Below are 27,133 nucleotides of genomic sequence, written 5' to 3' on the forward strand. Positions count from 1 at the left end.
GCCTCTCTGGGCCTCAGTTTCCCCTCTCTATGATGGGACAATGGTAGGACTGAGGGGCTTGTGAAAGCATTTCAGCCCAATTAGACCAATCCATCTAGTATAGCAAATACTTTGTGACCCTCCAGTTAATATTCTGAAATAAAAATCACAGTTGAAAATCTATTTAAAGAGACAACCAAGATGGAGGTGTAGGTAAATGCTGGTACTTGCCGCCACCCATAACCACATCAAAATTACAACTAAAATACAAAACACCCATCATTCAGAACTGCCTGATAACTGGCTGAATTTAAGTCCTACAACTAGAGAAGTAAAGAAGAAAGCACACTGAGACTGTTAGGAGGGGCAGAGGTGCAGAACGGGCTGGTCCAGCACAACATGTGCTGTTTTTTTGTTTTGTTTTTGTTTTCTTTTTAATCAGGAGAGATATCTCAGCTGCAGATCCCCTCCATAAGGAGCAAGGGGTCGCAACCCCACAACAAACCCTCAGCCCAGGGTTCCAGAGCTGGGAAGAGAAGTCCCTGTAACTTTGGGCTATAAAAACCAGCAGGGATTGTGGCTGAGTTACACAGAGGCTGCTGAAGACTCAGGTGTTCCTCTTAAAGGACCAGCACACAAACTTACTCAGACTTGATCTCTCAGGTTTCAGACTTTGCTAAAATCTCTCAAACAAACAGCAGCTGTGTCAACGTGCCCCAAACCTATCAATAAAAGGCCCAAGACCTGGCACTAGCACCAGCCTGCCTTGCATCACAGCTGGGCCTTGCCTGGGCACTTCACATGCCCAATACAAGTAGCAGCCATCTGCAGATCGCTCTGTCACTTCTGCTGGGTGGCTCCAGAGCCAATGCACCAGTGGACAGCTTCAGAACATACCAGATTTTAGTTCTATGCATCCACAAGTGACACACTTAAGGGGCAGACTTAGTGAGCACCAAAGCCCTACTGAAGCAAGTCCTGCTCCACAGGGGTGCCCCCTGCACAGCAGCTCTTCAACTATACCAGTAGTCACAGCTGGTCCTCATAGCTAATTGGCCTGGAGGTCAATTCTTCCCAGTGACACCAACAACAATCAAGGTTCAACTACCAGACTGTGCACACAGACTGTGTATACAGGGGCACACCTAGAGTGCCCAGCTCAGGTGATTGAAGAGGCTGATCTACTGGATCCTACAGGACACCTACTACACAAGGCCACTCTACCAATTCCAGGAGACATAGAAGCTCTATCTGATACAGGGAAGCAGCCAAAATGCAGAGACAAAGGAACATGTCACAAATGAAAAAAATGGAAGCAAGCAAACTATTGGATACAGAGTCAAAACCATGGTTATAAGGTTACTCAAGGATCTTAATGCGACTTTCAAGAACCTTAGTGAGAATGTCAAAGAAATGAAAAAGGACCAGTCAGAAATTAAGCATACACTAACTTAAATAAAGAATAATTTACGGGGATACAACAGTAGAATAGAGGGTTCCAAGAATAAAATTAACAATTTGGAATATGAGGAAGCACAAAACATCCAATCAGAAGAGCAAAAAGAATCCAAAAATAAGGAGCCTTGAGACAACTTCAAGCGTACCAACATTCTCATTATGGGGGAGCCAGAAGGAGAAAAGAGAGAGCAAGATATTGAAAACCTATTTGAAAAAATAATGATAGAAAACTTCCCCTACCTGGTGAAAGAAATAGACTTACACATCCAGGAAGTGCAGAGAGTCCAAAACAAGAGAAACCCAAAGAGGTCCACACCAAGACACATCATAATTAAAATGCCAAGGGTTAAAGACAAAGAGAGAATCTTAAAAGGAGCAAGAGAAAAGCAGTTAGTTACCTACAAGGGAGCACCCATATGACTATCAGCTGATTTCTCAACAGAAAATTTGCAGGCCAGAATGGAGTGGCAATAAATACTCAAAGTAATGAATAGCAAGGACCTACAACCAAGATTACTCTACCCAGCAAAGCTATCATTTAGAACTGAAGGTCAAATAAAGAGCTTCACAGACAAGAAAAAGCTAAAGGAGCTCATCCCACCAAACCAGTATTACATGAAATGTTGAAGGGTATTTTTTAGGAAGAGAAGGAGGAGGAGAAGGAGGAGAAGGAGGAGGAAGAAAAAGAAGAACATTAAAGTGGCAATAAATATCTATCAAAATTGAATATATAAATCAAAATAAATGAACAAGAAATCAAATGAACAAAATAAATTGGTCAATAAAGAAGAATCAAAGGCATGGAAACATAGAACAAACTGATGAATTTCAGAGGGAAGGTGGGGAGAGGGGCAGGAAGAGATTAGCCAAGTATCTTACATGCATATATGCATTACCTATGGACACAGACAATAGGCTGGTGAAGGCCTGGGGCGGGGCAGGAACTGGGTGGAGGGAGGCAATGGGGGGGAGGGGACATCGGTAATACCCTCAATAACACATATTTTAAAAAATAAATTTGAAAAAAATCACAGCTTAGTCCAGCTTGTGTGGCTCAGGGGTTGAGCGTCAACCTATGAACCAAGAGGTCACAATTTGATTTCCAGTTAGGGCACATGCCTGGGTTGCAGGCTTGATTCCCAATAGAGGGTGTGCAGGAGGCAACAAATGAATGATTCGCTCATCATTGATGTTTTTCTCTCTCCCACTGCCTCTCTGAAATCAATAAAAAATACATTAAAAAATAAAAAAGATTTATGAGAAAGTAACAGAAGTCACTGCAACATGTCAGTGCCCACTATGACCCTGCTGTGGGGCAAAGGGAAACAACCATACCCACATCTGCCCGTGGCTGCTGCAAATGCAGCCAGGTCCCAGCAGGTAGTGGGACTCCAACGCCACATAGGACACGGCCAAAGGTGATATGGTTATCTGAAAGCATGAACAGCTCTCAGTCAAATCCAAAATGAAAGAAAGTATAACTTCTCACAATTTAGAGACCAGCTGTGCTCCAGAGGAAGCCCTGAAGGTGGAAATCTGAGTTGGCTTCCAGGCTCAGGGCATTAAGGGCAGATTTTCACTTCATGAAGGTCTGACATGATGTTTAAAAGTCATGAGGGATACGTGGTGATTCTCCACTCGCCCCCCCCACCACCACCACCACCACCTGTCCCCCACGGTGATTCTTCACTCTGCCCCCCCCCCACCACCACCTGCCCCCTGCATGTTGCTGCATGTCCAGCATCTCCACCCTGCTAATGCCAGAAGCCCCCATACCTAGATAACTAAGACCCCTAGGCAGCACCTCCATGCTGGAGCCACGCAAGGACAAGGCCCACCCTGCCCCAGGAGTCACACAGAGGCTGATCCCCACCAAATGACTGCTGATCTCCCAAGTGCCCTAAGAGTGGGAAGGGGCTGGTGAGGAATCAAAGTGGAGGCAGGAAACAGGTGGGGAGGCTGTTAGAATAACTCAGGTGAGCAATGAGGAGCAATGAGTGTTGACTCCAAGTAGATGAGGCAACATGGAGCTGTGGGAGAGGGTTCAGGAGGGTGAGGGGGGTGTTAAGGTATGGAGAAGGGCATGCAGGAGATTGGGGTTCCTGGTGACTCCCAGGCCTGGCCTAGGTGAGTGGCTGAATCAGTGGGTGAGATGGGGACCCCCCGGGAAGAGCAGGTCTCAGGGAGGTAACAAGTTTGCTCCTGGCTGTGCCCAATGTGACCTGTGTGGCATGTCCAGTGGAGAGGCCTCATGTGTGACTAGACATATTAATGGGGCTAAGGAGACCACCCCCCAACCCCCACTAGGTGACTTGCTAGTTGCAAATACAGGAAATTCATCACTCCCAACACCTGCATACTTCCATGTGGAGTAACCCCATTCCACCATGGGAATCTCAGTGCCTACCCAGCCTGGCCAGCCCCCACTGCCATTTGCCCCTGATGACACGGATGCTCACAGAACCTCGCCTGCAGGGCTGCTCAGCTCCATTTCTCCTCGGCCCATGTCCAGCTAGAGCCCTGAGCTCCCTGGAACTGAGGTGCAGCCAGAACCCCCAAAGCCCTAAGGGGGGCACTGTTCATGGACAGCAAAGCTGGCCCTGCTGGGCCCTGGCTCTCAGAGTAGTGGGACTCCAACGCCACATAGGACAATTAATTTCTGGATCTAATTACACTGAAGAGAAGTTTGCCCTGCCAGGGTCCTAGGGTGGAGGAGACGAAGGGTAAGAACTCCTGGGGCTTAGTTCAATGGTGCAAATGCTTTAATAAGGACAGGGTTCTGGAAGGGAGGAGAGAAGGGGGCTCTCAAAGTGTCCAGTATGGTAGTTCCTAAAATAATTAAACAAGGAATTACCACATGATTGATCTGGCAATCCAATTCTGGGTACTTAAACAACAGAAGTGAAAGCAGGAACTGAAGAAGTATTTGTACATCCACTTTCATAGCAGCATTATTCACAACAGCCAAGAGGTGGAAACAATCAGTGCCCATCAACAGATACACAGATAAAATGTGGTCCATACATACAATGGAATATTATTCAGCTTTATAAGGAAGGACATCCTGACACCTGCTACACCATGGATGAACCTGGAGGACATTGTGCTCAGTGAAATAAGCCAGTCACACAGGACAAATGCTGTGATTCCACGAATATGAGCTCCCCCTAGATAGTCAGTCATAGAGACAGAAAGTAGAAAGGTTGCAGAGGCTGGAGGGAAGAGAATGGGGAGTTAGTGTGTGATGGGTAGGGAGTTTCAGTTTGGGAAGATGAAAAGGTTTCAGGAGATGGATGGTGGTGATGGTTGCACACTTAAAAATGGTTAAAATGGTAAATTTTATGTTATATGTATTTATCATAATTTAAAAAATAAAATAAACAACGCTCCTTTGTAAAAACAAGTATATAGCACATATTAGATGCTCATCTAATGCTTGTCTTCTGCCATTCTCACCCTTACCCTCATGGCACAGAAGCAACCAACAAGAGCCAGAGCACAGGGCTAGGTACTCACTAGCCAATGACTATGGCCAAGCTCTCAGCCTTTCTGAGTTTGGGTGTAAACAGGGGGGGTCCTTCTAGCTCAGCCATTCTCTGGATTCAGTCCTTGTCCCTAAGCCTGTCGACCTATGAGACCAGTATGCAAAAGTGAGCATGACACAGGCTTTGCACATGATCAGTAAGATCCAAAGATTTGCTGGAGTGGATATAAATAGCCCCTAAGCTCCTGGCCTCCGCTGCTGAGCCTGGCTGGTGAGCCTGAGGGGCCAGGAGAGCCCCAGCAAGCCCACTCCACAGAGCCCAGCAGCAGGGCTGCATTCACCTCTGTTCGTCAGGCCTCAGGTTCAGGCTTTATTCCAAACCCCTACCTCGCTGCCTGCCACCGTTTCTCTTTTAAAACTCAAATTGGTTTTTAAATCAAAACAGAATCATCAGGAGGCCCTTCTCCTGCCTGCAAAGTCATCTGGTTTGCTGCGTAAGCACTTGATTGAAGAGAGGAGGGCTGAGGGCACACCTATCACGCAGGGGAAGGGGCAGAGCTGGAAGCAAACAGTGAAAGCACACCACTTTTCTGCATTCCTGATCTGGGTTACTTAATATTGCTTTCCTGCAATTCCTCTAACGACTCTCATTAGTCTCAAAATCAGCCTGTGGATACCTCCAAAACATTTGGCGGAGGCATCATCTGATGGGTGTGTGGCCTCCTTCTCCCCTTCCCTGCCAAACTGGCACCCCCTGACAACTGACCTGGCCTCTCTCTGCTCCAGTGTAGCCTTGGCTGGCAAGTGCTGGTTAGGTGAATGAACAAATGAATAAATCTGTTACTAATTCAACACATGGGAGAAAAAAGGAAGGGATAGGTGGACAGGTCACATACATACAACTGCCTACACGTCTCTCAGTCTCTATCCGCCTCTGTCCCTCTGGATCTCTTGCCTCTCCCTGCACCTTCTCTGTCAGTGTCTGTCCGTCTCTCTCCTAGCAGTGCAGCTAAGAGCAGAAGGCCAGAGGGCTGTCAGCTATCACTGTGCTGTCCTGTCTCCCCCTAGGACGGGGGCAGGTACACCAATTCCAGACTCCAAAGGAGTGGCCCAGGCCTTGAAGGTCTGGCCAGGTGTCTACTGCCCCACTGTCCACAGCAGCGGCATCCCACCCTCTCCTTTTCCCTAGCTGAGCAGCTATAGCTGCTCTTCCCCTAAGAGGACCCTGCTGCCCTCCAGGACCCTTGCTGGGTAGAAGTCCCACCCCTGATGGTGCCCTCTCTGTCCCAAGACACTTACCACCCGCTGAGGGTCAGGGTCCAGGGATCTCAGCCAACTCTACACCACTGTACCTCACACTGTGTGAAATAACTGGCTCTCATCACGGAGTGATTAAACTCAGCAACTATCCAACACCAAAGGCCCCAGGGTTGTGGTCAAACCACCCTCCTTGTAACCTTAGGACTGACCAAGAGGGATCAAGACCAAATCTCCCAGCACAGACTTACACAGTGCTATTCTCATGTAAGTCTGGGGGCGGGCAGTCTCCCAGCACAGACTTACACAGTGCTATTCTCATGTAAGTCTGGGGGCGGGCAGTCTCCCAGCACAGACTTACACAGTGCTATTCTCATGTAAGTCTGGGGGCGGGCAGTCTCCCAGCACAGACTTACACAGTGCTATTCTCATGTGAGTCTGTGGCGGGCAATCACGCTCCCCAGGTTGTCAAGACCGGGGCTCCTTCCAGCTCCCTGACCTCCCCTCTCTGTGGTGCAGCCTTGTCCTCATAAACCCCAGGTTCTCATTCCAGCCAATAGAGCAGAGGAGCATTGGGCAAAGGACCCACCTCTCCTTTTAAAAGCGCTTCCTGGAAGCTGCGCACCACACTCCCACTGACCTTATTGGTCAGAGCAGAGTCACATGTCATCTGAGTACCACGGAGGCTGAGAAATGCAGTCTTTATTCTGGTTGGCCTCATGGACATATTAAAAGACAAAATTTTAAAAAACACACAAAAAAACAAAGTTTTAATGTTAAAGAAAAAGAACAAAGCAGATACTTGGAGGCAGCTGTCTGGGCCACGCACCCACCCATCTAGGTCAGGGGCCATCTTTTTCACCTCCAAGACCTCATTTACTACTTTCCCCACAACCTCCAGAAGAATGATGGCTAAGAACTACTACAGAGTGTGCACGCCCGCAGCAGTGCTGCACTTCCTTCTGGATCTGTCCCACAGGAAGAGCTCCAGTCTCTGTTCTTATGCCCACTTTCCAGACACGGAATGTCCCTTACTGCTCAGGATGGAGCCAGAAGTCAGACCCAGATCCAGAAATTTTTATTAACCAAACTGCACTTGGCAAATTGAGGCAGGAGAGGTGGCGGTGTTCAACCCAAGCCCCATAGCCTTGACACTCCTTTCCCTGGAGTTGTCTCAAACTCAGAAAATACCCAGGGACCCAGCGCAGGTCTGACAGCACCAACACTGGCCTTTTCCCGACAGAAAGTCAAGCTCAGGCTGCCCATGGCCAGGCAGAGCTCATCCCACAGGCCCTGTGAAATCCCCGGCCTGGGGACTTTCCCATCAAACCAGGGGACTCCCAGCGAGCCAAGCAGCCACCAGCTCTTGGGGATGGGGTGATCTGTTTCAATCGAATTAAAGCAAAGGAGAACCATTCAGGGAGAAAAAATATTGTAAGTTTCAGCCACAGCTATCACTTTGAGAAGAAATCAAAAGCCAACCCCATCCTAGAGAGACAGAAGCAGAACTCAGAATGTGGGTCCCCAAAAAGGGGAACTGGCACTATTAGGGGCTCACAGTCCCTCCAGATGCTCTCCCTGCCAGCCTGGGCAGGCTATCTTCACAGCTCCCTGCACAGGGGAGAGGCCAGGGCTGTCTGCTTCCCCAGCAGGCAGTAGGGATCTCTCCCGTTCCTTCCCTGCACATGCTAAGTGTGTCAGACCTGCAGTGCCAACTCAGTGGGGAGATAAAAGATACCAGCTTTTACACTAAAAAGTTCATGAAGAGAAGAAAATAAAAGCTGCCTTCCCATCCTTCTGTGACCCTCTGGCTGAGGGGTCAGGACTTTGGGCATCTGGTGAATAAAAATTTGGGGGCCAGAGTCAGCATATTTCTTACATAAGGGGGCTGTTCCAGGCCATCCACACCTCTCCTCCTGGCCTAGAGCTTTCAGGTTGTGGGCAGATGACAGAGAAGGAGCTTGCAGAGTCCTGTCCATGAGCAGCCTTCGCATGCCATGTCCAGCCCACTGCTAGCAGGAGCACCCTCCCCAGTGGCCACAGAAACAGAGAGAGGGGACATGCAGGCACCTGAGCATGGCACAGTCAAGGTAACGCAGACAGGAAGCCTCTGGAGGGAACAGGGCTGCAAACATAAATATAAAGAAAAGTCTTATTCTAATGAGTACCAAAATCATGGAAAGTTCTGAGATGGTAGCCAATGCTACAGGAAATAAGGGGTTTCTAGAGGCAGGAATAGAAGGTGTGGGAAGGGCAGTCCAGGCAGAGGGAATGGCATGAGCAAAGTCACTGGAGTGTGAAAATGGCATGTGTCTGGAGTGGCAGTAAGAGTAAATGCAGCCTCCTGGCCACCCACCCAGGACTGGTTCTGAGCAAATAAAGTGCTTTCAGAAACACCTGCATCTGCAAAGGGGAAGAAATAAGAAGAGGAAAAGGCACACTCCCTGCTTGCTCACCTTGCAGCCCTGGGGCTCAGCTCACTCTGCTCAACTCTTCCACACCACAGGTTGTGGCCTCTGGGATTTGGGATTCATCTGAAGGCCCTGGCAGAAAGGGAATGAGACTGTGGGGTGCCTAGCCCCTCCTGGCAGGACGCCTGCCTCCCCCAGGCAGGAGTGATGCTGCTAATACTAGCTATAATGTTGGGAGAGAAGGCAGAAATGGGAATGCAGCATCATTTACTGCACTTAATCACTGCAGTTATCAAAATACATCAGCAGCCCTGATTTCCTCCAGACCCCTGTCTCCTCCCTGGGTGCTTTGGCTGCTTCACTGTATGGCAGGAGTGCACAAAAGAGCTCAGAGAAGGGGATGCAGAGAGTGAGCCAGTTTTCCCCCAGTAAGTGGGTGGGGGATGCGGGCCAGCTCCACCCCCCAGTGCAGCCCCTGGTCAGGTCACAGGCCTGGGAGGTATTCCCAGCTCAGGGTGCTGGTCTCTTAAGGAACTATGGTAGAATGCCTTTCAGACAACAGCCACCCACAGAAAGTTACCTGGCACCAAAAGGTCACCACAAAGGGGCAGGGCAGGCTGCCACATTCCACACAGAGGCAAAAACTGGGCCCACCTGCGGGTAAGCCCTGCCTTGACCAAGACTTTGTCACCTTGAGGTGGGAAATGTGACACATGGCCTGTGGTGGGTTAAAGAAAGCTTCTCATCCTCACTCCTCCTCCCACTGAGAGTGGAGTCTAATTCTAACCTGGCCTTGGGATCCACTTGACCAACAGGATGTGTCAGGAGTGACCCTCAAGACTCCCAAAGTCTAGTCACAAGAAGCCTCCCATTTCCCATTCTCCCTGGGGTCCCTGGGTCACCACCTAAGAAGCCCGATGCCCTGAGACCTCCAGGCTGGAGAGATCACGTGTAGATACTCCAGTCGGCAGTCCCAGCTTTGCCCAGCCTTCCAGACATACTAGTATCCACAAGTTCCCAAACATGTAATGAAGCCATTTGGAGCCTCCAGACCAGCCCACCCACTATTTGAATACCACTAACTGACAACAAAGAGAAGATTCAACACTGAAGGCCTGCCCAGCCCTGATAGCAGACTCTCAAGATACAAAAGGTGGTTGGTTGAAGCCTCTAGGTTTTAGTTTGTGACACAGCCACAGGTACCCAAAGAATTTAGAGTGATTGCTAGACTGAGCCATTCATTCACTTATTCATTTACTCATTCATTCATTTGTTCTTTCATTCAACACATATTCAGGTCTCCTTATAGGAAAAGCAAAGACAAATAATTCATTCTCCTTGTCCCTGAGGGAGCTCTGGGCGCGTTCCTCATTGCCCACTCAGCTTGTCTGGGTCCATACCCATGCACCTGTCTTCCTGTTTAGCAGCTTTCTCCCCTGGGGCCTGCCACTTCTGGTCTCCACTCCTAACCTTCTCATCCAGCTCCTGCCCCTGCCTTCATTCTCTCTGGGCAATGAGGACATGTGGGATGTTCTGTCTCCTGGACAGGTTTTATTATACTTTAAAGAGTCCCCTGTAAAGAGGAACAAGGGCTAGAAAACCTATTTGAAGAAATAATGTCAAAAAACTTCCCTGATATGGGGAAGAAAAAAATCACACAAGCACAGAGTCCCAAACAAGGTGAACCCGAAAAGACCCACACCAAGACATGTCATGATTACGATGGCAAATGTTCAGGACAAAGAGAGACTCTTAAAGGCTGCAAGAGAGAGACAGAAAGTTACATACAAGGGAGCTCCCATTAGATTATCAAATGATTTCTCAACAGAAACACACCAGGCCAGAAAAGAATAGAAGGTAATTTACCAAGTGATGCAAAGCAAGGGACTGAATCCAAGAATACTCTATCCAGCAAGGCTATCATTCAAAATTGAAGGGGAAATAAGGAACTTCACAGACCAAAAAAAAAAAAAAAAAAAAAAAAAAAGGCTAAGGGAGTTTATCACTACCAAGCCAGCAATGCAAGAAATGCTAAAGGGACTGGTGTAAAAAGAAGAAATAAAAAGGGAAGAAGGAACACAGGCACAAAAATAAAAATAGTTACAAACAAGAACCTATCGATAATAACTTTAAACGTAAACGGACTAAATGTTCCAATCAAAAGTCATCGAGTGGCTGAATGGATAAAAAAAAAAAAAAACATGACCCATATACATGCTGTCTACAAGAGACCCACCTCAGAACAAGGGACTCACACAGACTGAAAGTGAAGGGATGGAAAAATATCTTTCAGGCAAATGGAAATGAAAAAAAAGTTGAGGTAGCAATACTTATATCTGACAAAATAAACCTCAAAGTGAAGGCCATAACAAGAGATAAGGAAGGCCACTTCATAATAGTCCAGGGATCAATACAACAAGAGGATATAACCCTGATAAACATATATGCACCCAATACTGGAAGATATCAAGAGAGAGATCGACAACAATACAATCATAGTAGGGGACTTTAATACACCACTGACATCACTGGATAAATCCTCTAGACAAAAAAATCAGCAAAGAAACAACAATCCTAAATGACTGAATAGATCAGATAGACTTAATATCTTCAGAACATTTCACCCCAAAGCTGCGAAATATACGTTCTTCTCAAGCGCACATGGGACATTTTCAAAGATAGACCACATATTGGTTCACAGGCAAAGTCTCTCCAAATTCAAGAAGATTGAAATCATACTAAGCATCTTCTCAGATCACAATGGCACAATATTAGAAATAAACTACAATTTAAAAAAATTGCCAAAACCGGTTTGGCTCAGTGGCTAGAGCGTCGGCCTGCGGACTGAAAGGTCCCAGGTTCGATTCCGGTCAAGGGCACTTACCTTGGTTGTGGGCACATCCCCAATGGGAGGTGTGCAGGAGGCAGCTGATCGATGTTTCTCTCTCATCGATATTTCTCTCTATCCCTCTCCCTTCCTCTCTGTAAAATATCAATAAAATATATTTAAAAAATAAATAAAAATAAAAATAAAAAAATTGAAAAAATTGAAAAACTTGGAAGCTGAATAGCATGCTATTAAACAATAATTGGGTTACCAACGAGATCAAAGAAGAAATAAAAAACATCCTGGAAATGAATGACAATGAAAACATAACAGTCCAAAATCTATGGGACACAATGAAAGCAGTCCTGAGAGGGAAGTTTATGGCTCTACAGGCCTACCTCAAAAAACAAGAAAAAATGGTAGTAAATCCTCTAACTCTACAACTTAAAGAATTAGCAACAAGAAAAGCCTAGACTGAGCAGAAGAAAGGAGATAATAAAGATCAGAGCAGAAATAAATGACATAGAGACAAAAAAAAAACTCACAAAAAAACAACAATACAAAAGATCAATGAAACCAAGAGCTGGTTATTTGAAAGGATAAACAAGATTGATGAACATCTAGTCAGGCTCACCAAGAAGCAAAGAGAGAGGACCTAAGTAAATAAAATCAGAAATGAAAGAGGTGAAATAACAACAGATTCCACAGAAATACTAAGGATTGTTAAAAAAAATACTATAAACAACTCTATTCCAACAAACTAGACAACATGAAGGAAATGGACATATTCCTAGAAAAATACAACCTTCCAAAACTCAATCAGGAAGAATCTAAAAATCTCAATAGACTGATAACGATGGAAGAAATTGAAGCAGTCATCAAAAAGCTTCCAGCAAACAAAAGTCCAGGGCCAGACGGCTTCACAGGGGAGTTTTACCAAACATTCAAGGAAGAACAAAAACCTATCCTCCTCAGACTATTCCAAAAAATTCAAGAGGGAGGAACACTTCCAAGCTCCTTCTATGAAGCCAGCATTAGCTTAATACCAAAACCAGATAAAGACAACACAATGAAAGAGAATTACAGGCCATTATCCCTCATGAACATAGATGCCAAAATCCTCAACAAAATTCTAGCAAATCGGATCCAGCATTACATCAGAAAGATCATACACCATGACCAAGTAGGATTTATCCTGGGGATGCAAGGATTGTAAAACATCCACAAATCAATAAACGTGATACATCACATAAACAAATTGAGAGATAAACATCACATAGTCATATCAATTGACGCAGAAAAAGCATTTGACAAAACCCAACACCCTTTCTAGATAAAAAATCCTCAGCATAATGGGAATAGAGCGGTTATACCTCAACATAATAAAAGCTATATATGACAAACCTACAGCCAACATCATACTCAATGGGCAAAAACAAACCATGTCACCTAAGAACAGGAACGAGACAGGGATGCTCACTTTCACCACTCCTGTTTGACATAGTTCTGGAAGTGTTAGCCATAGCAATTAGACAAGAAGAAGAAATAAAAGTTATCCAAATTAGAAAAGAGGACATAAAACTGTCATTATTCGCAGATGACATGATACTGTACATAGAAAACCCTAAAGACTCCATCAAAAAATTATTAGACTCAATAAATGAATTCAGCAATGTAGCAGGATACAAAATTAATGCTGAGAAATGTATGTCATTTCCATACGGCAATAGTGAACTTACAGAAAGAGAGAGTAAAAAAACAATCCCATTTACCATCGCACCAAAAAAATTAAGATACCTAGGAATAAACTTAACTAAGGAGGTAAAAGACCTGAACTTGGAAAACTATAGGACACTGAAAAAAGAGATAGAGGAAGACATAAATAGATGGAAGAACATACCATGTTCATGGATTGGTAGAATCAATATCATTAAAATGTCCATACTACCCAAAGCAATCTATAGATTCAATGCACTCCCCATTAAAATACCAAAGGCATATTTCACAGACCTAGAACAAACTCTCCAAAAATTCATCTGGAATAAAAATAGGCCCCAAATAGCTGCAGCAATCCTGAGAAAGAAGAAAAAAGTAGGAGGGATCTCAATACCAGATATCAAGCTGTATTCCAAAGCCACTGTTCTCAAAACTGCCAGGTACTGGCACAAGAACAGACATATAGATTAATGGAATAGAATACTCAAACTACTATGCTCAATTAATATTTGACAAAGGAGGGAAGAACATACAATGGAGTCAAGACAGTCTCTTCAATAAATGGTGTTGGGAAAATTGGACAGATACACACAAAAACATGAAACTAGACCACCAACTTACACCATACACAAAAATAAACTCAAAATGGATAAAGGACTTAAACATAAGACAGGAAACCATAAAAATACTAGAGGAATCCACAGGGAGCAAAATCTCAGACATATGCTGAAGCAATTTCTTCACCAAAACAGTTCTTAGGGCAATGGAAACTAAAGAGAAAATAAACAAATGGAACTACATCAAAATAAAAAGCTTGTGCACAGCAAAAGAAACCATAAACAAAACAACAAGAAAGCCCACTGCATGGGAGAACATATTTGCCAATTTATCACCGATAAGGGTTTAATCTCCAACATTTACAGGGAACTCATACAACTTAAGGAAAGGAAGATAAACATCCCAATCAAAAAAATGGGCAACAGACCTAAATAGATACTTTTTGAAAGAAGACATAAGGAATGGCAAGAGACATATGAAAACATGCTCAAAGTCACTAATCATCCGAGAGATGCAAATCAAAACGACAACGCAGTACCATCTCACACCTGTCAGAATGGCTATCATCAACAAATCAATAAATGACAAGTGCTGGTGAGGATGTGGAGAAAAAGGAACTCTCATGCACTGCTGGTGGGAATGCAGACTGGTGCAGCCACTGTGGAGAACAGTAGAGAGTTTCCTCAAAAAACTAAAAATGAAATTCCCATTTGACCCAATGATCCCACTTCTAGAAATATATCCCAAGAAACTAGAAACACCAATCAGAAAGGATATATGCACCCCTATGTTCATAGCAGCACAATTTACCATAGCTAAGATTTGGAAACAGCCTAAGTGCCCATTAGCAGTTGAGTGAATTAGAAAACTGTGGTATATCTACACAATGGAATACCACGCTGTGGTAAAAAAGAAGGAATTCTTACCATTTGCAACAGCATGGATAGAACTGGAGAGCATTATGCTAAGCGAAATAAGGCATTCAGAGAAAGATAAATATCATATGATCTCACTCATTTATAGAATATAATGAACAACATAAACTGATGAACAAAAACAGATCCAGAGACAGAGAAGCAACCATCAGACAGTCAAACCTCAGAGGGAAGGTAGGGGAGGGTGGGGGTAAGGGTGAAAGATCAACCAAAGAACTTGTATGCATGCATATAAGCCTAACCAATGGACACAGACACTGGGGGGGAGGGGGTGGGTGAGGGCATGAGTGGGGGGGGGGCAACTGGGCGATAAGGACACATGTAATGCCTTAATCAATAAAGAAAAAAATAAGAAGCCCCCTGTATATTAATACAACAAGAAAACAAAAATCTTGCACTAGAAATACCTATTTAACACAAAAGAAGGTAGAACAGAAGGGGTAGAGAAATAAAAAAGACATCAGACATATAGAAAATAAATAACAAAGTTGCAGATATAAATCTTACCATACCAACAATTATATTGAATACTAGAGGCCTGGCACATGAAATTTGTGCATGGGGGCGGGGGGGAATCCCCTCAACCCAGCCTGCACCCTCCCCAATCTGAGATCCCTCTCACAATCCAGGACTGCTGGTTCCCAACCGCTCGCCTGCCTGCCTGCCTGATCACCCCCTAACCACTTCCCCCGCAGCCTGATCGACACCTAACTGCTCCCCTGCTGGCCCAATTGCCCCTAACTGCCTTCCTCTGCTGGCCCGGTCACCCCTAACTGCCTTCCCTTGCCAGCCTGGTCACCCCTAACTGCCCTCCCCTGCTGGCCTGGTCACCCTAACTTCCCTCCCTTGTAAGCCTGGTCGCCCCTAACTGCCCTCCTCTGCCAGCCCGATTGCCCTTAACTGCCCTCCCCTGCCAGTCTGGTCACCCCTAACTGTCCTCCCCTGCAGGCCTGGTCACCCCCAAGTGCCCTCCCCTGCAGGCCTGGTTGCCCCTAACTGCCCTCCCCTGCCAGCCCGGTCACCCATAACACCCTCCCCTGCAGGCTTGGTTGCCCCCAACTGCCCTCCCCTGCAGGCCTGGTCCCTCCCAACTGCCCTCCCCTGCTGGCCTGATCGCCCCAACTGCCCTCCCTTGCAGGCCTGGTCCCTCCCAACTGCCCTCCCCTACAGGCCTGGTTCCCCGCAACTGCCCTCCCCTGCTGGCCTGATCGCCCACAACTGCCCTCCCCTGCCAGCCATCTTGTGGCGGCCATCTTGTGTCCACATGGGGGCAGCCATGTTTGACCACATGGGATGGCCATCTTATGTGTTGGAGTGATGGTCAATTTGCATATTACCTCTTTATTATATAGGATTAGTAGGTTAAACACTACAATCAAAAAGCAGAAACTGGCAGAATAGATTTAAAAACATATTATCCAACTATATGCTGTCTACAAGAGATTCACTTTAGACTCAAAGACATAAATAGGTTAATGATAAAAGGGTGGGAAATGTATATCATGCAAATAGTAATCAAATAGAGCTGGAGTGTCTATACTAATATCAGACAAAATAGACTTTAAAACATAAATTGTTACTAGAGTTAGAAGAGGACAGTTTATAAGGATAAAAGGGTCAATTCATCAAGAAAACATAATAATTATAACATACATGCACCAAACAACAGAACGCTGAAATGTAGGGATGGGCAAAAGTTGGTTTACAGTTGTGAAACACAGTGTTTATTCTTGTATTATTATTTATTATTGCATTGTCTTTTTGCATATCAAGAACTGTAAACCTACTTTTGCTTACCCCTCTATATGAAGCAAAATCTGACAGAAATAAAGGATAAAGTAGACAATTCGACAATAATAATTGGAGACATCAATACCCCAATTTCAATGGACAGAACTAGACAGAAGATCAACAAGAAAATTGAGGACTTCAACAGCACTAATAAATCAAGCAGAGCCAACAGACATGCACGGAACACTCCATCCACATTCTTCTCAGATGTACTTGGAAAATTCTCCAGGGTGGATCATATTTTAGACCTTAAAATAAGACTCAAAACATTTAAAATAACTGTAACCATAAAAGTATATTCTCTAAATACAATGGACTGAAATTTAAGGGGTCCCTTAAAAATGTCTAGACAGCAGTTCCCATGGGAATGTGCTAGGCTCATGCTTGCTCAAACTATAACCTTCCCCACCATCCTTGACTCTCTGTGCCTCTGTTTTCCCATCTGTACAATTGGGATAATAATGGGACCTACCTCACGGAGTTGTAGCAAGTGTTTACATTAAACTAGTCAATCATCACAGTTATCGATGAAGGGTGGTCAAACAATCCCTCACATTTCATCTCTGGGTGAGGAAATATTCCCTCATACACACCTTTGCTCTCAGTGTTTAACTTGGTCTTCATTGCAGCCCTGCAGGATCTGTTAAATGGGGGAGTTGGTGGTGGTAAGCCCCCAGTACAGTCGCATCTGTTGAATCCTTAGCCCAGTGCCTGGTTTACAAGAAATGCCAGAGAGAGTGTAGGTCAGCCTACAGGTGGGAATTGAATGGGCTGGTCAGAGTTACCCTGGACATTCCTTTTAACAGAGGATTTTTATGCACCTAGAAGTTTGATAACTGCTGAGCTGGGTGGAAGTAAAGCCTCAAAGAAGTCTAGAAAGAGGTGTGAGCCTGTGGTGGGCTCTGCTTTATTGTGGGGAGCCCCTCATTCTGTTTTTTTAATAACATTAAATCTCCACAACTTTCATACATGTGAAGAAGCTGTAACTGAAGTTTAGAGATTATGACAACACGTCTTACAAGGCTTGACTCAAAATCAGCTGCACCAGATGTGCAGAAGGATGGTGGTAGATAGATAATAGGTGTATGCTGAAACCCAAGTCCAAATCCCATAACTTTTCTCTAACATCAAATTTCTTCTCTACCTAGAAAGAGGGAACAGTGACAGAAGCTAGTAAGAATGAGGAATACTCTGCATGTATATATTAAGGATTTAATCCTCACAACCCATTTATGGAAAAAGTGATGTTTATAGGTGAGAAAACTGAGATACAGAGAGGTTAACTGGCCAGAGAAGACAGAGCAGGTATGTGGTAGAGGGAGTATCGTGGCCACAGAGTGCGTGTCCGACTCTGCCAGCCCGGTACGTGGTAGAGGGAGTGTCATTGCCACAGTCCACGTACTACATACATGTGTACTCAGAACAGGAACCATCTAGAATCCCCAGGCACCCTGGGGAAAGTGGGCATCCCTGCTCAGGCTGCTCCTCCAGAAAGGTGAGTAAACTGGGAGGAGCTGGAGGCAGGGTCCAGGGATGTTGAATGGTCCCCACTCACTCACTAGTCTAAGAAACGCTGAAGGCAACAAAGACTGACATAGCACATGGAGCTTTCCTCTGGTAAAGCAATGATCTCCTTCCCATCTATACAGGCAGGTGTTGGAGGAAAATATCAAATAGGACCCTGTTCCTTTTATCTAAAACCCATTTGCTCCTGTCTGTCTCCACCAGAACTCTAGGAGAGAAAGTCCCAGCATCACCCAAGTCCTGCAGCATCTCCTGCAACTTCCTATTCACTGGTCACCACGTCTCCAGGAGCCAAGTCCTGTCCACACCTAAGTGCAATCACAGCCCTCCTCTGCAGTACCATCCAGGGACTCCTGTCTCCCAAAGTCCTTCTGTGCTCACCCTGCCCACCCCGACATCTGGGCCCCCTCCCATTCCTCTCCCACACTATCCCCTCACTCACTCTGCTCCACACACACTGGTCTGCTTGCTGTGTCTCAACCATGCCAGGCACCCCTCCCGTCCCCGCCCCCAGGGCAACCCCTAAAAGGAGACCCAGACATCACTGTTCCCATTAGAGACAATGAAGCTGAGGCTCAGGAAGGTTCATCTCACAGGCCAAGGGGAGAAAGAAGAGCTAAGGCTCCAGGCCAGGACCCCACCAGAATCTTACCCCTGGGTGACCACATGGGCCAGCCACCATTTGCATCCAACTTCAGGCTGTTTAGGGACCCTAGGTCCCATCCCCAAATCTCATACACACACACACACACACACACACACACACACACACACACACACTTCCCTAGAAGGGTTCCTGGAGGCTGGACCTAGCACTGAGGCCATCCAGGAAGATAGTGGGTACCTCCAGCACCTAGTTCCAGCCCCACCTTGTTGGCCATTTCACAGGCATGTTATAAACAATGGGCTCCACCAGATCTGCCCACCCATGATGCCCTCAATGGAGGCCCTTCTTAGCCCTTGATGAGCCCTATTCACTGTGGTTCAGATGAGGAGGGCCACTTCCAGGTGCCTTGATTCTCTGCAAGTTCAGACCCTCTTCATGCAATGGTATATGCAGATCAAACAGGCCATTCAACCAACAAGGGGAAGGCAGAGCCAAAGGGGGCATAAATGCCAATCCTCCAAAACAACCATGGGTCGGTTCCAATGTGTCCTGGTGAATGAACACATATAGAAAGGCCCTGAGTTGTTTCACCAACAGCTTTCTAGGTGGTTCACATGTTTGGAGTGGGAAATTGGGGCCAACTCAAGGTGGAATGCCCAGCACTGGCTGGGTGCTTGATGCCTGAGAGAGTCCCTTCCCCTGCACAGGTACACCTACTGCCTGTGACCCCGCCATTTCTGTAAAGGAACTCAGGCTCCTGGCAGTAAAATAACTTCAAGGTGACCCCAGCAGGTGAGAGGTCAAATCTCAAAAGGAAAAACCATAGCTGTGCTTGCATGGGTCATGATACTAACTTAATTCTGCTTCCTGAAGCCAAAAGTCTGGGTGAGTTGATCATACCACATCTGGAAAGAGCTCCAAATATGTGCAAAACATTTACACATCAATAAAGAGCTCTGAAGCATCACAGTGTGACGGCAAACTGCATGGACTCTGAAGACAGACACGCCTCACCACTAGGTCACTGGGCAAACTTCTTAACTTCTCTGAGCCTCAGTTTTCATATCTGAAAAATGGGATGATAAGACAGAGTCAGGGTGTCAGTGGGGACGCAAAGGAGAATGTGCTCAGCACACGGCACCTGGAGTGGGTTCAGTCATTACTGTGGTTTGATTATAATGGAATTATTCTAAGTGTAGGTGCAAAAACCAGGATTTCTATGTTGTTCCCTTGTGAATCTTGCCCTCCAAGAAGGAAAACCAAGCATTTCCCAATAAGGGATCAGACAAAGCACAGCTTCAGAGGGTGAGGCTTGTCCCCAGGCTGGATATGGGCTCTAGGCAAGTGCCACCCAGGCTAGTCCATGCCTGTTTGGAACTTACCTGGCCCATCATCCCTACTCACAGGCCTGGATGACCACGACATCACCAGCCACCTCAAATATGCCACCCACCTTCTCACCTAGCCTTTCACATGGGCTGTTTTCCCTTGCTTTAATATCATCCTCCACTTGTTCTTCGAGCCCTGGCTCTTAATGTCACCTCCTCCAGGAAGCCTCTGTTGACACCTGAGTGGCCATCTTCTTCCTACTCTGGGTTGCACAACACTTATCCCCACTTCCTATCCAGGCCCGATTATCTCTGCAACCTTCCCTGTATGGGTCTATGTCCCTGTCACTTAATAGAGGCAGTGGGGGAGTTGCCTCGATCAAGAACAATAATCCTATGTAAGTCACTCAGAAACAGTGAATACAAGGACATGGAGACAGTATGTGTGCAGTACTCAGCCTGGCTCCTGGGCCACACAGACACTTCATAAATATTAGTCCCTCCCTCTACCCCAGCCCCCCACCAACGTAGTCCCAAACACCCTCCAGGATAGACAGACATGTAATAAAGCAAACATTGCAAAACCTTCATTGTAGAACCTGGGGAGTGTTCTGCTTTGTACAATTCTTTCAACTTTTCCATATGTTTGAAAACATTTATTTTTTTAAAAAAAACATTGGGGAAAAACAATCCTCAAAAGCATTCTCAATACCTTAGCTATCTCTGGCCCTGGAGCTTCCATTCACTGTGTCCTACAATGCCAGACACCTCCACAATCCCTCCATGTCGCTTCCATCCACTGTGTCCTACGATGCAAGGCACCCTCACAATCCCTCCATGTCACTTCCAGAGCAGAAGGAGCCCTCTCCATCTTACATGGGGAAACACCTCGGAGTTAAGGATGACACCTGGCCTTATTTGTGAAGTCCAAACTGCTGGGAGGTGGCTGAGGCGGGACAGGACCCTGCAAACACACTGCTGGGGCAGGGCTTAACTGCTCCAGTGTCAGTCATTGGGTGGCCTAGAGGGTCTCCAGAGCAAGGTCAGGCCAGTTGGGGTAGGGGAGGCATTGAAAAACTCTTTTGTAGCTCCTTACCAATCAAAACAAAAGTACAGAGCATTTGTAGTACCTGGTCTGGCGTGTCCTGGAGAAATGCCAGTCCTGCGGAAGGCGCAGGACTCAAACTCCAAAGGCTAAAAATTCCTTCAATGTTGTCATTGGGCCAAGCCTGGTTCACAGTTGGAGCCATTTCAGCTGCAGCCTGGTCTGCATCTGCACTGGGTAGGGATGGCAAATTCAAGGCCCACAGAATTTCCAGGCCACGACTGTGGCCCTGGACCTCCTCCTAGCCTCATCTGTAGTTTCAGCTAGCTTCAATTAGGTCAGTTCACCTTCCCCTACTCCAGTTCTTCCCAAACTCCTGGATGGTCTCTGTGCAATTTTTCAGCTGCTCTGTGGCAATTACAAGGATGACACCTACCCCAACAAGCTCAGAATGGTGCCCTTCCCAAGTCAGGCAAAGCACAGCTTTTTCTTAAACGGACAGAAAGCAAAGAACAAAAAACACAATCAGTTGTCAAAACAATTTCCTAGACAAAACAGCTGATACATAGCCACCCAACAGACAAAAAGTGCTGATGCCACAAACTCACACCTTACACTGCCTTCCACCAGGCATAGCCGCACCTCCTCCAGCACCACAAGTTGGACCTGAACCCAGAGTGGGAGGCAGAAACACACACTGGAAACCAGCAGGTCTCAACTTCATTTCACACACAGTGCTGCTCCCTGTGTTTCTCAATCCGAGCTAGATAAGAAGCATTTATGATGTGTTGTCCAGGTTGTAAGATAATAATTTGCTTAGCTTGTCAGATGGCTGGGAGAAAGCTTCAAAGAAATACTCTCATCCTTCTGTAGATTCTACCATCTGCTGGAAAAGTAAGAACTGCTCACCCTGCTCCCTTGGAATTGAATACATTTTGTCCGAGCAGAACAAGCCTCCAAGAGCATGGTGCAGCTTATTCCTGGCTGAAGGCCATCCTTCTGGCATTGGCTACTCGGCTTTATCTTGGCTGGGAGAACAGGAATATGATTTCATGAAAATATGAGCACAGCATCGCCCTCTGCCACCCTCACAGGTCAGCCTCTCTGGCCTGCACAGTCCCCACTCTATGCTAAGAGAGAAGGGAGAAAGATGGTAAGAGCCCTCAGGTCTTCAGAACCAGGACCATGGGGTCAGTACTTCGCAGCTACTTCAAAGGATAACACTCTTTCACGGGCCAGGACCCTTCCAAGTACAGCTCCTCCCGCCATCGCCTCCAGTCATCCCTCTTCACTGGCCTCCCTCAAGCTTCCCTCCAAACCAGTGCACAGTCCTCATGGTTAATGTCACCACAGACCCAGGAATTGCCCCCCCGCCCCCAATTCCTGCTTTCTTTTTATCCTGGGAAGGAGCAGTGAGGCCTGTGGGTAGCTCATAGATGGTATCACTGTGAGAAAGAAGAGATTGCCTACGTCCTGTGGTCTGCCCCTGGCTCTGAAGTCTTTGGGATCCCCTTCATCACTAGTCCCTCCTACAGTGGTTGTGGGTCAACTTAGTGCTACTTTCAGGGGCCTGAGCCCTTGTCTCCCAGGCAAAGGCGATAGGAAAGCTGGGGGCTGTTAGGTAAAGCATTCAGTAACCGAGGGAGGTGACACTCCAGGGTAGGGATGGGAGCCCTGCTTTCATAGGAAACAGTGACACATGCTGTTGGCCAATGCCTCACAGCACTGTCCCCACGTGGATTCCTTTTTCCCTTCAAAGTCACCTCTGATGACCAAGTATGAGGATGGGAAGATTCTAAGAGGCAGTGAATCCTGCCTGCTATGGGGATCCTCACAGTATGGCACCCTGGCAGTGGCCTTAGATGCAGGGTTTCACAAGTCCCCAGCCCTGTGTCAGCCTGGCTTCCTTTAGTTGAGACACAGCCAGAACCTAGGATAGCATCCCCTTGGAGAGAAATGGTGGCAACACAGTCCCTGACCCAAGTTGTAGGTCAGGAGAGCTTATTCAACTTGAATGTGCACACTAAGTGCCTAGGGATTGTACTATAATGCAGATTCTGGCTTTAGGTCTGGGGCAGGCTGGAGAGCCTGCATTTCTAACAAGCTCCAGAGAGGCAGCTTTGACTACCAGTATATTGACAGGTCACCACTTGAGATCTCATCTTCCCACATCTGCTTCATTTCCTTTCATGGGAGACTCTCGTGGGGGCCGGTGGGGTTTGGGTCAGCCTGGGGGGAATGGGCTGAAAGCTACTTTTCCACACCTGGATTTGAGGTGTCCACAGGTCATCTATGGAGCAAGTTGATTTATGCCTAGGGAGCATGGGATAATCCATCCCCTGAGAGTAGCCAGCTTTTAGTAAGTGCCTTTTTTATGCAAAGCCATTAGTGATGTGCATGTAAACATGAAAGAAGAAAAAAAAAAAAGAGCAGAGCAGAGAGGAAAAGAATAAACAGCTCTGATGGAGAAAGGGACATGGCAGACAAATTTGGGTCTGATGGCCAGCTTGGCACTTGCCAGCAGGTGATCATCACACCACTTCTCTTAGCCTCAGGATTTTTAAAATGCCCCCAAAACAGAGATGATCATAGCTGTCTCCCACACTGTTACTGAGTATGAGTGACAGTGATGGGTGTTGAGGAAACTGGCCCACAGGTGCTTAATGCAGTTCAGGTTCTTTCCTCTTAAGCCAGGTTCTCATTTCTTTTGGGCCAACTGAGCACCGGCAGGAGGTGAACTTCCTGACAACATGGTGAGACCTCCAGGCGCCTGGTGCAGAGACTTGGAGTGGGGAACACGGCACCGTGAAGAACCACTGTCCAGAAGTTGGGGTGGAGTTGGGGTTGACCATGCTTGTTGAAACAGGAACATCTGTGCATGAGCTCACCAAGACAACAGGCAGGGCAAGGCCACAGCCTCAGAACTGCTTCCTGCTGGGGGACTTTGCTCCACTTTCCCTTGGCACTGGAGTGCCCACCATCGGGCACTGCCAGTGGCCTCTCCCGGGCCCTGCTGTCTACAGACAGGGGCCCTTGTAGGTCAGGGTCCAGGGAGCATGTCAGGCTAAGCTAGGCCTGGCTTTCCTTTTTCTAAGCAGCCTTGCTGCTCCAGCTTGAAACAGAAGTCCTCTGCTCCTGCTGCTTCTGAACAGGACGGCCCTGACATCTGAAAGGTAGAGTGTCCTGCTGGGGGACAGATAGGTGCAATTGAACAGGTTCACACAGGCCAACAGTCATCTTAGTACCACCTCACCCAAGCAGTCCTTGGGTAGGATTACTGGGCATGGTGGGAATTTTTAAGCCCAGAAACATTTAAACCCTTTGTCAGAAAGTCATTTTTCAACCACCACTGAAAGATATTATCATGAGTGTCTCAGCTTTGGGGAAAACAGGCTGATAACAGGAAAGAAATAGGATGCCTTTGATTACATTGGGCTATTTAAGTCTTTTTTTTGTGACATCAGAATTCATTTCCAGTGTTTCGTGGGCTACATTCTAATGATGTTTCTAGAACTGCCCCCCTCCCACTAGGGGCTTAGACACATGGTAGGTGCTCAGTAGATATTTATTAAGTGGATGATGGCAGGGGAATTTATTGATTGATGAGGACCACTGTGTTTCCTCTAGAAAGCTTGAACTCTAGGAGGCATTGCTGGTTGAGGAACATAGAAAACCAAGTCTCTGGGAGTGACAGCCACGTCTGCTGAGGGCATCCTTTATGTGGGTCCTGCTCCAGGTCTTTGCACAGATCACTCCTATGATGCAGGAGCACGAATTTTACAGATGTTGAAACTGAAGCTCAGAAAGGTTATGTGACTTGCTCAAGTTCTCCACATGGCTAGTGGTGGAGCCAGGGGTGGGCTCAGGTATAGGCCCTCTGCTCTCATCCACCTGCCATGCTGAGGAGTGATCATATGACCTCCTGGGGCCCTGCCAGTCCCAATCGCTAGTGCTGGAAGGAAGCCCCCATGCAGGGCTTTTGTCCCGCCATGCAGGATCTTGTCACCAAGGCCAGGCCCTGCCTTCACCTGAGGTGGCGGTGTGCTGGGGAAAGGACTGAACCAGGTGATCCCATCTAGACTTCCATTTTTCGGAATTTCTGACAGAAGTAAATGGTGTCCTAAAGAGGTCATAGAGGAGGCCTCTATGGAGCAACCTTCTCGCTTTCTCATCCCCTCCAGCCCTCAAGTGCTGTCACATCACCCAGAGAGAACACTTTTCTGCAGTTCTGAGCTGGTGACTCACTCTGGGGGAGGTTTCCAGTGGGATTCAGTCTCTGTTACTTTACCAGCTAAGCCCTCACAACTCTCCCCCTCCAGAGCCCACCCAGAGCCCAAGAACACTGCCCAGAACCCGAGCAGGAAGCAGGGTGGCAGGCAGGGATCCTCTGTCCCATGACTACAGACTGGCACAGACTCACCTTTGCTGGGGGAGACATGGGATCTCAGATGACATTACCTGGATTCCTGGGAATGAGGAGTCCCTCCCCTACCCTTCACCCACGCAGGATTTTGGGATCAGGGTTAACTGCAGACCACCACCTTTCCTCTTCCCAACCACCCCCAACAGTTTTTATCCTCCCCCAAGTCCACACCATGGAGTGTGGGCTAGGCGTCCCAAAGACATAGGGACAGAATGGGTATACAGGGCGTGGAAGCAGGAACCCCAACCCAGCATCACCCGAAGCCCGTTCCATAGCCCTGACTGGTGCCCGGACTTCTGCGGAGAGGGGCTGCGCACCAGTTTTCAACACCCACCAGAGGTGAGCCAGCAGCCGGCCCGCGGGCTGCGAACTTGTGGGAACGCCAGGGGCCCGCGTCACTGGGCAGTCTCGCCCCTTCACATCTCCACATAATCCTTGGTCCGAAATAGCCCCGGGTAATGCCGGGATGAGGCGAGCGGGGTATTAACCCAAGGCTGCGAAGGAAGGCTTGGAGGCATCCAGAGGGAGGAGGTCTCGGCGAGTCCCGGGCTGGAGGCAGCTCAGAGTCCCTTCTGGAGGGGCTGAGTCCGAAAGTGACCCGCCCGCTCGAGGGGGGTGGGGGGGGGGGGTTTGCGCCCGGCCTCTCCCCTGGGTCCTGGGGTCTCTGGGGCAGGAAATCGAGCTCCGACACCCAGAGCTCCAGCTCTGCGCCCCAGGCAGTCCCCCCGGGGTGAGCCTGAGCCCGCGCCCGCAGCAAAGCTACGGGAGGGCGGGAGCCGAGCCCCAGCCGTCGGTCACGGAAAGCGGAAGAGTCGGAGCGCCCCGGTTAGAGGGCGTCCAATGCCTGCTCGAAAACCAGCCCCAGGCCGGGCCTCGACCACCCCAGGGGTCCCCCGTTTCGCCCCGGGGTCTCTTGACGGGCGGGGCGCTCCCTAGACGGGCACCCTCCCCACCGGCCTCTCAGAGGAAGGGGCCCCCGAAGAAGTTCGCGCGACACCGACGCGCCCGCCGCCCCAGTCCCCGCTTACTTGTCGCGGCGGCCGCGGAGCTGCGGGATGGCGCCGAGAGGCTGCGGGCCGGGGCCGGGGTCCGGGCGGGCGCGCGCGGCCAGGTGTCGCCGGTGCCGCTCCAGCAGGCCGGCCTTCTCCCGGCTCAGCCGCGCCACTTGGAGCTCCAGCTCCTCGATGCGCCGCCCCCGGCGCGCCAGCAGCTCCTGCTGAGCCGCGACGATCCGGGCCAGTTCCTGCAGGTACTCGGCCGCCTCGCCAGGGGTATCCGCGGCGCTGGCCATGGTCCCTGTCCGGCCCCAGCCGCGCCTCAAGCGAGAGGAAGGCGGGGCGGCGGCGGGGCGGCCATGGCTGCGCAGCGGGGATGGCGCCTCCGCGCGGCTCGGGGATCGGCTCGGGGATCGGCCCGGGGAGCGCGGCGACACGGGCTGGCGCGACACCGCCTGGACTCTCACCTCCGCCGGCGCCCGCCCCGGGTGTTTCCGCGCCTTCTGCTCCGTGCGTTGCGGCTCTCTGTCGCCCGCTGTCCCACGGGCGCGATGAGGCCAAGCGAGCGCGGAGCTGCGGCCGCCGCCGGCGGGCGAGGAGTTTGCAAAGTGCCGGCTACGAGGCCGTGCGGGAGTCCGAGCGGCCGACGCTGGAGGAGGAAAGAGGGAGGGCGCCTCCTGCCGGCCTTGTGCCCCGCGCCCTGTGCCCCGGGGTGCCACTCTCAACACCACCACTCCTAGTCACTGGGATATATAAATTTAATAAACAAGAAATTAGGGGGAAAATATATATCTT

The 27,133-nt window shown here is 48.2% G+C and overlaps 1 protein-coding gene across 5 annotated transcripts in view; it reads right to left on the reverse strand.

Moving 5' to 3' along the window:
• The window catches only part of IQSEC1 (IQ motif and Sec7 domain ArfGEF 1), a 438,538-nt gene extending 411,611 nt beyond the window's left edge, over positions 1–26,927 (reverse strand). For 2 of the 5 annotated variants that reach the window (XM_080657483.1, XM_080657491.1), the window contains exon 1: positions 26,372–26,912. In XM_080657483.1, coding sequence (XP_080513609.1) covers positions 26,372–26,634 — 263 coding nt within the window. In that variant the 5' untranslated portion in view covers positions 26,635–26,912. Of the gene's footprint in view, positions 1–26,371 lie in introns of all 5 variants that reach the window. The other 3 variants (XM_080657486.1, XM_080657472.1, XM_080657475.1) reach the window with 3 other exon arrangements.
• Positions 26,928–27,133: the final 206 nt, after the last annotated feature.

This window comes from Plecotus auritus, assembly GCF_963455305.1.
Source record: "Plecotus auritus genome assembly, chromosome: 2".
Lineage (NCBI taxonomy): Eukaryota > Metazoa > Chordata > Mammalia > Chiroptera > Vespertilionidae > Plecotus > Plecotus auritus.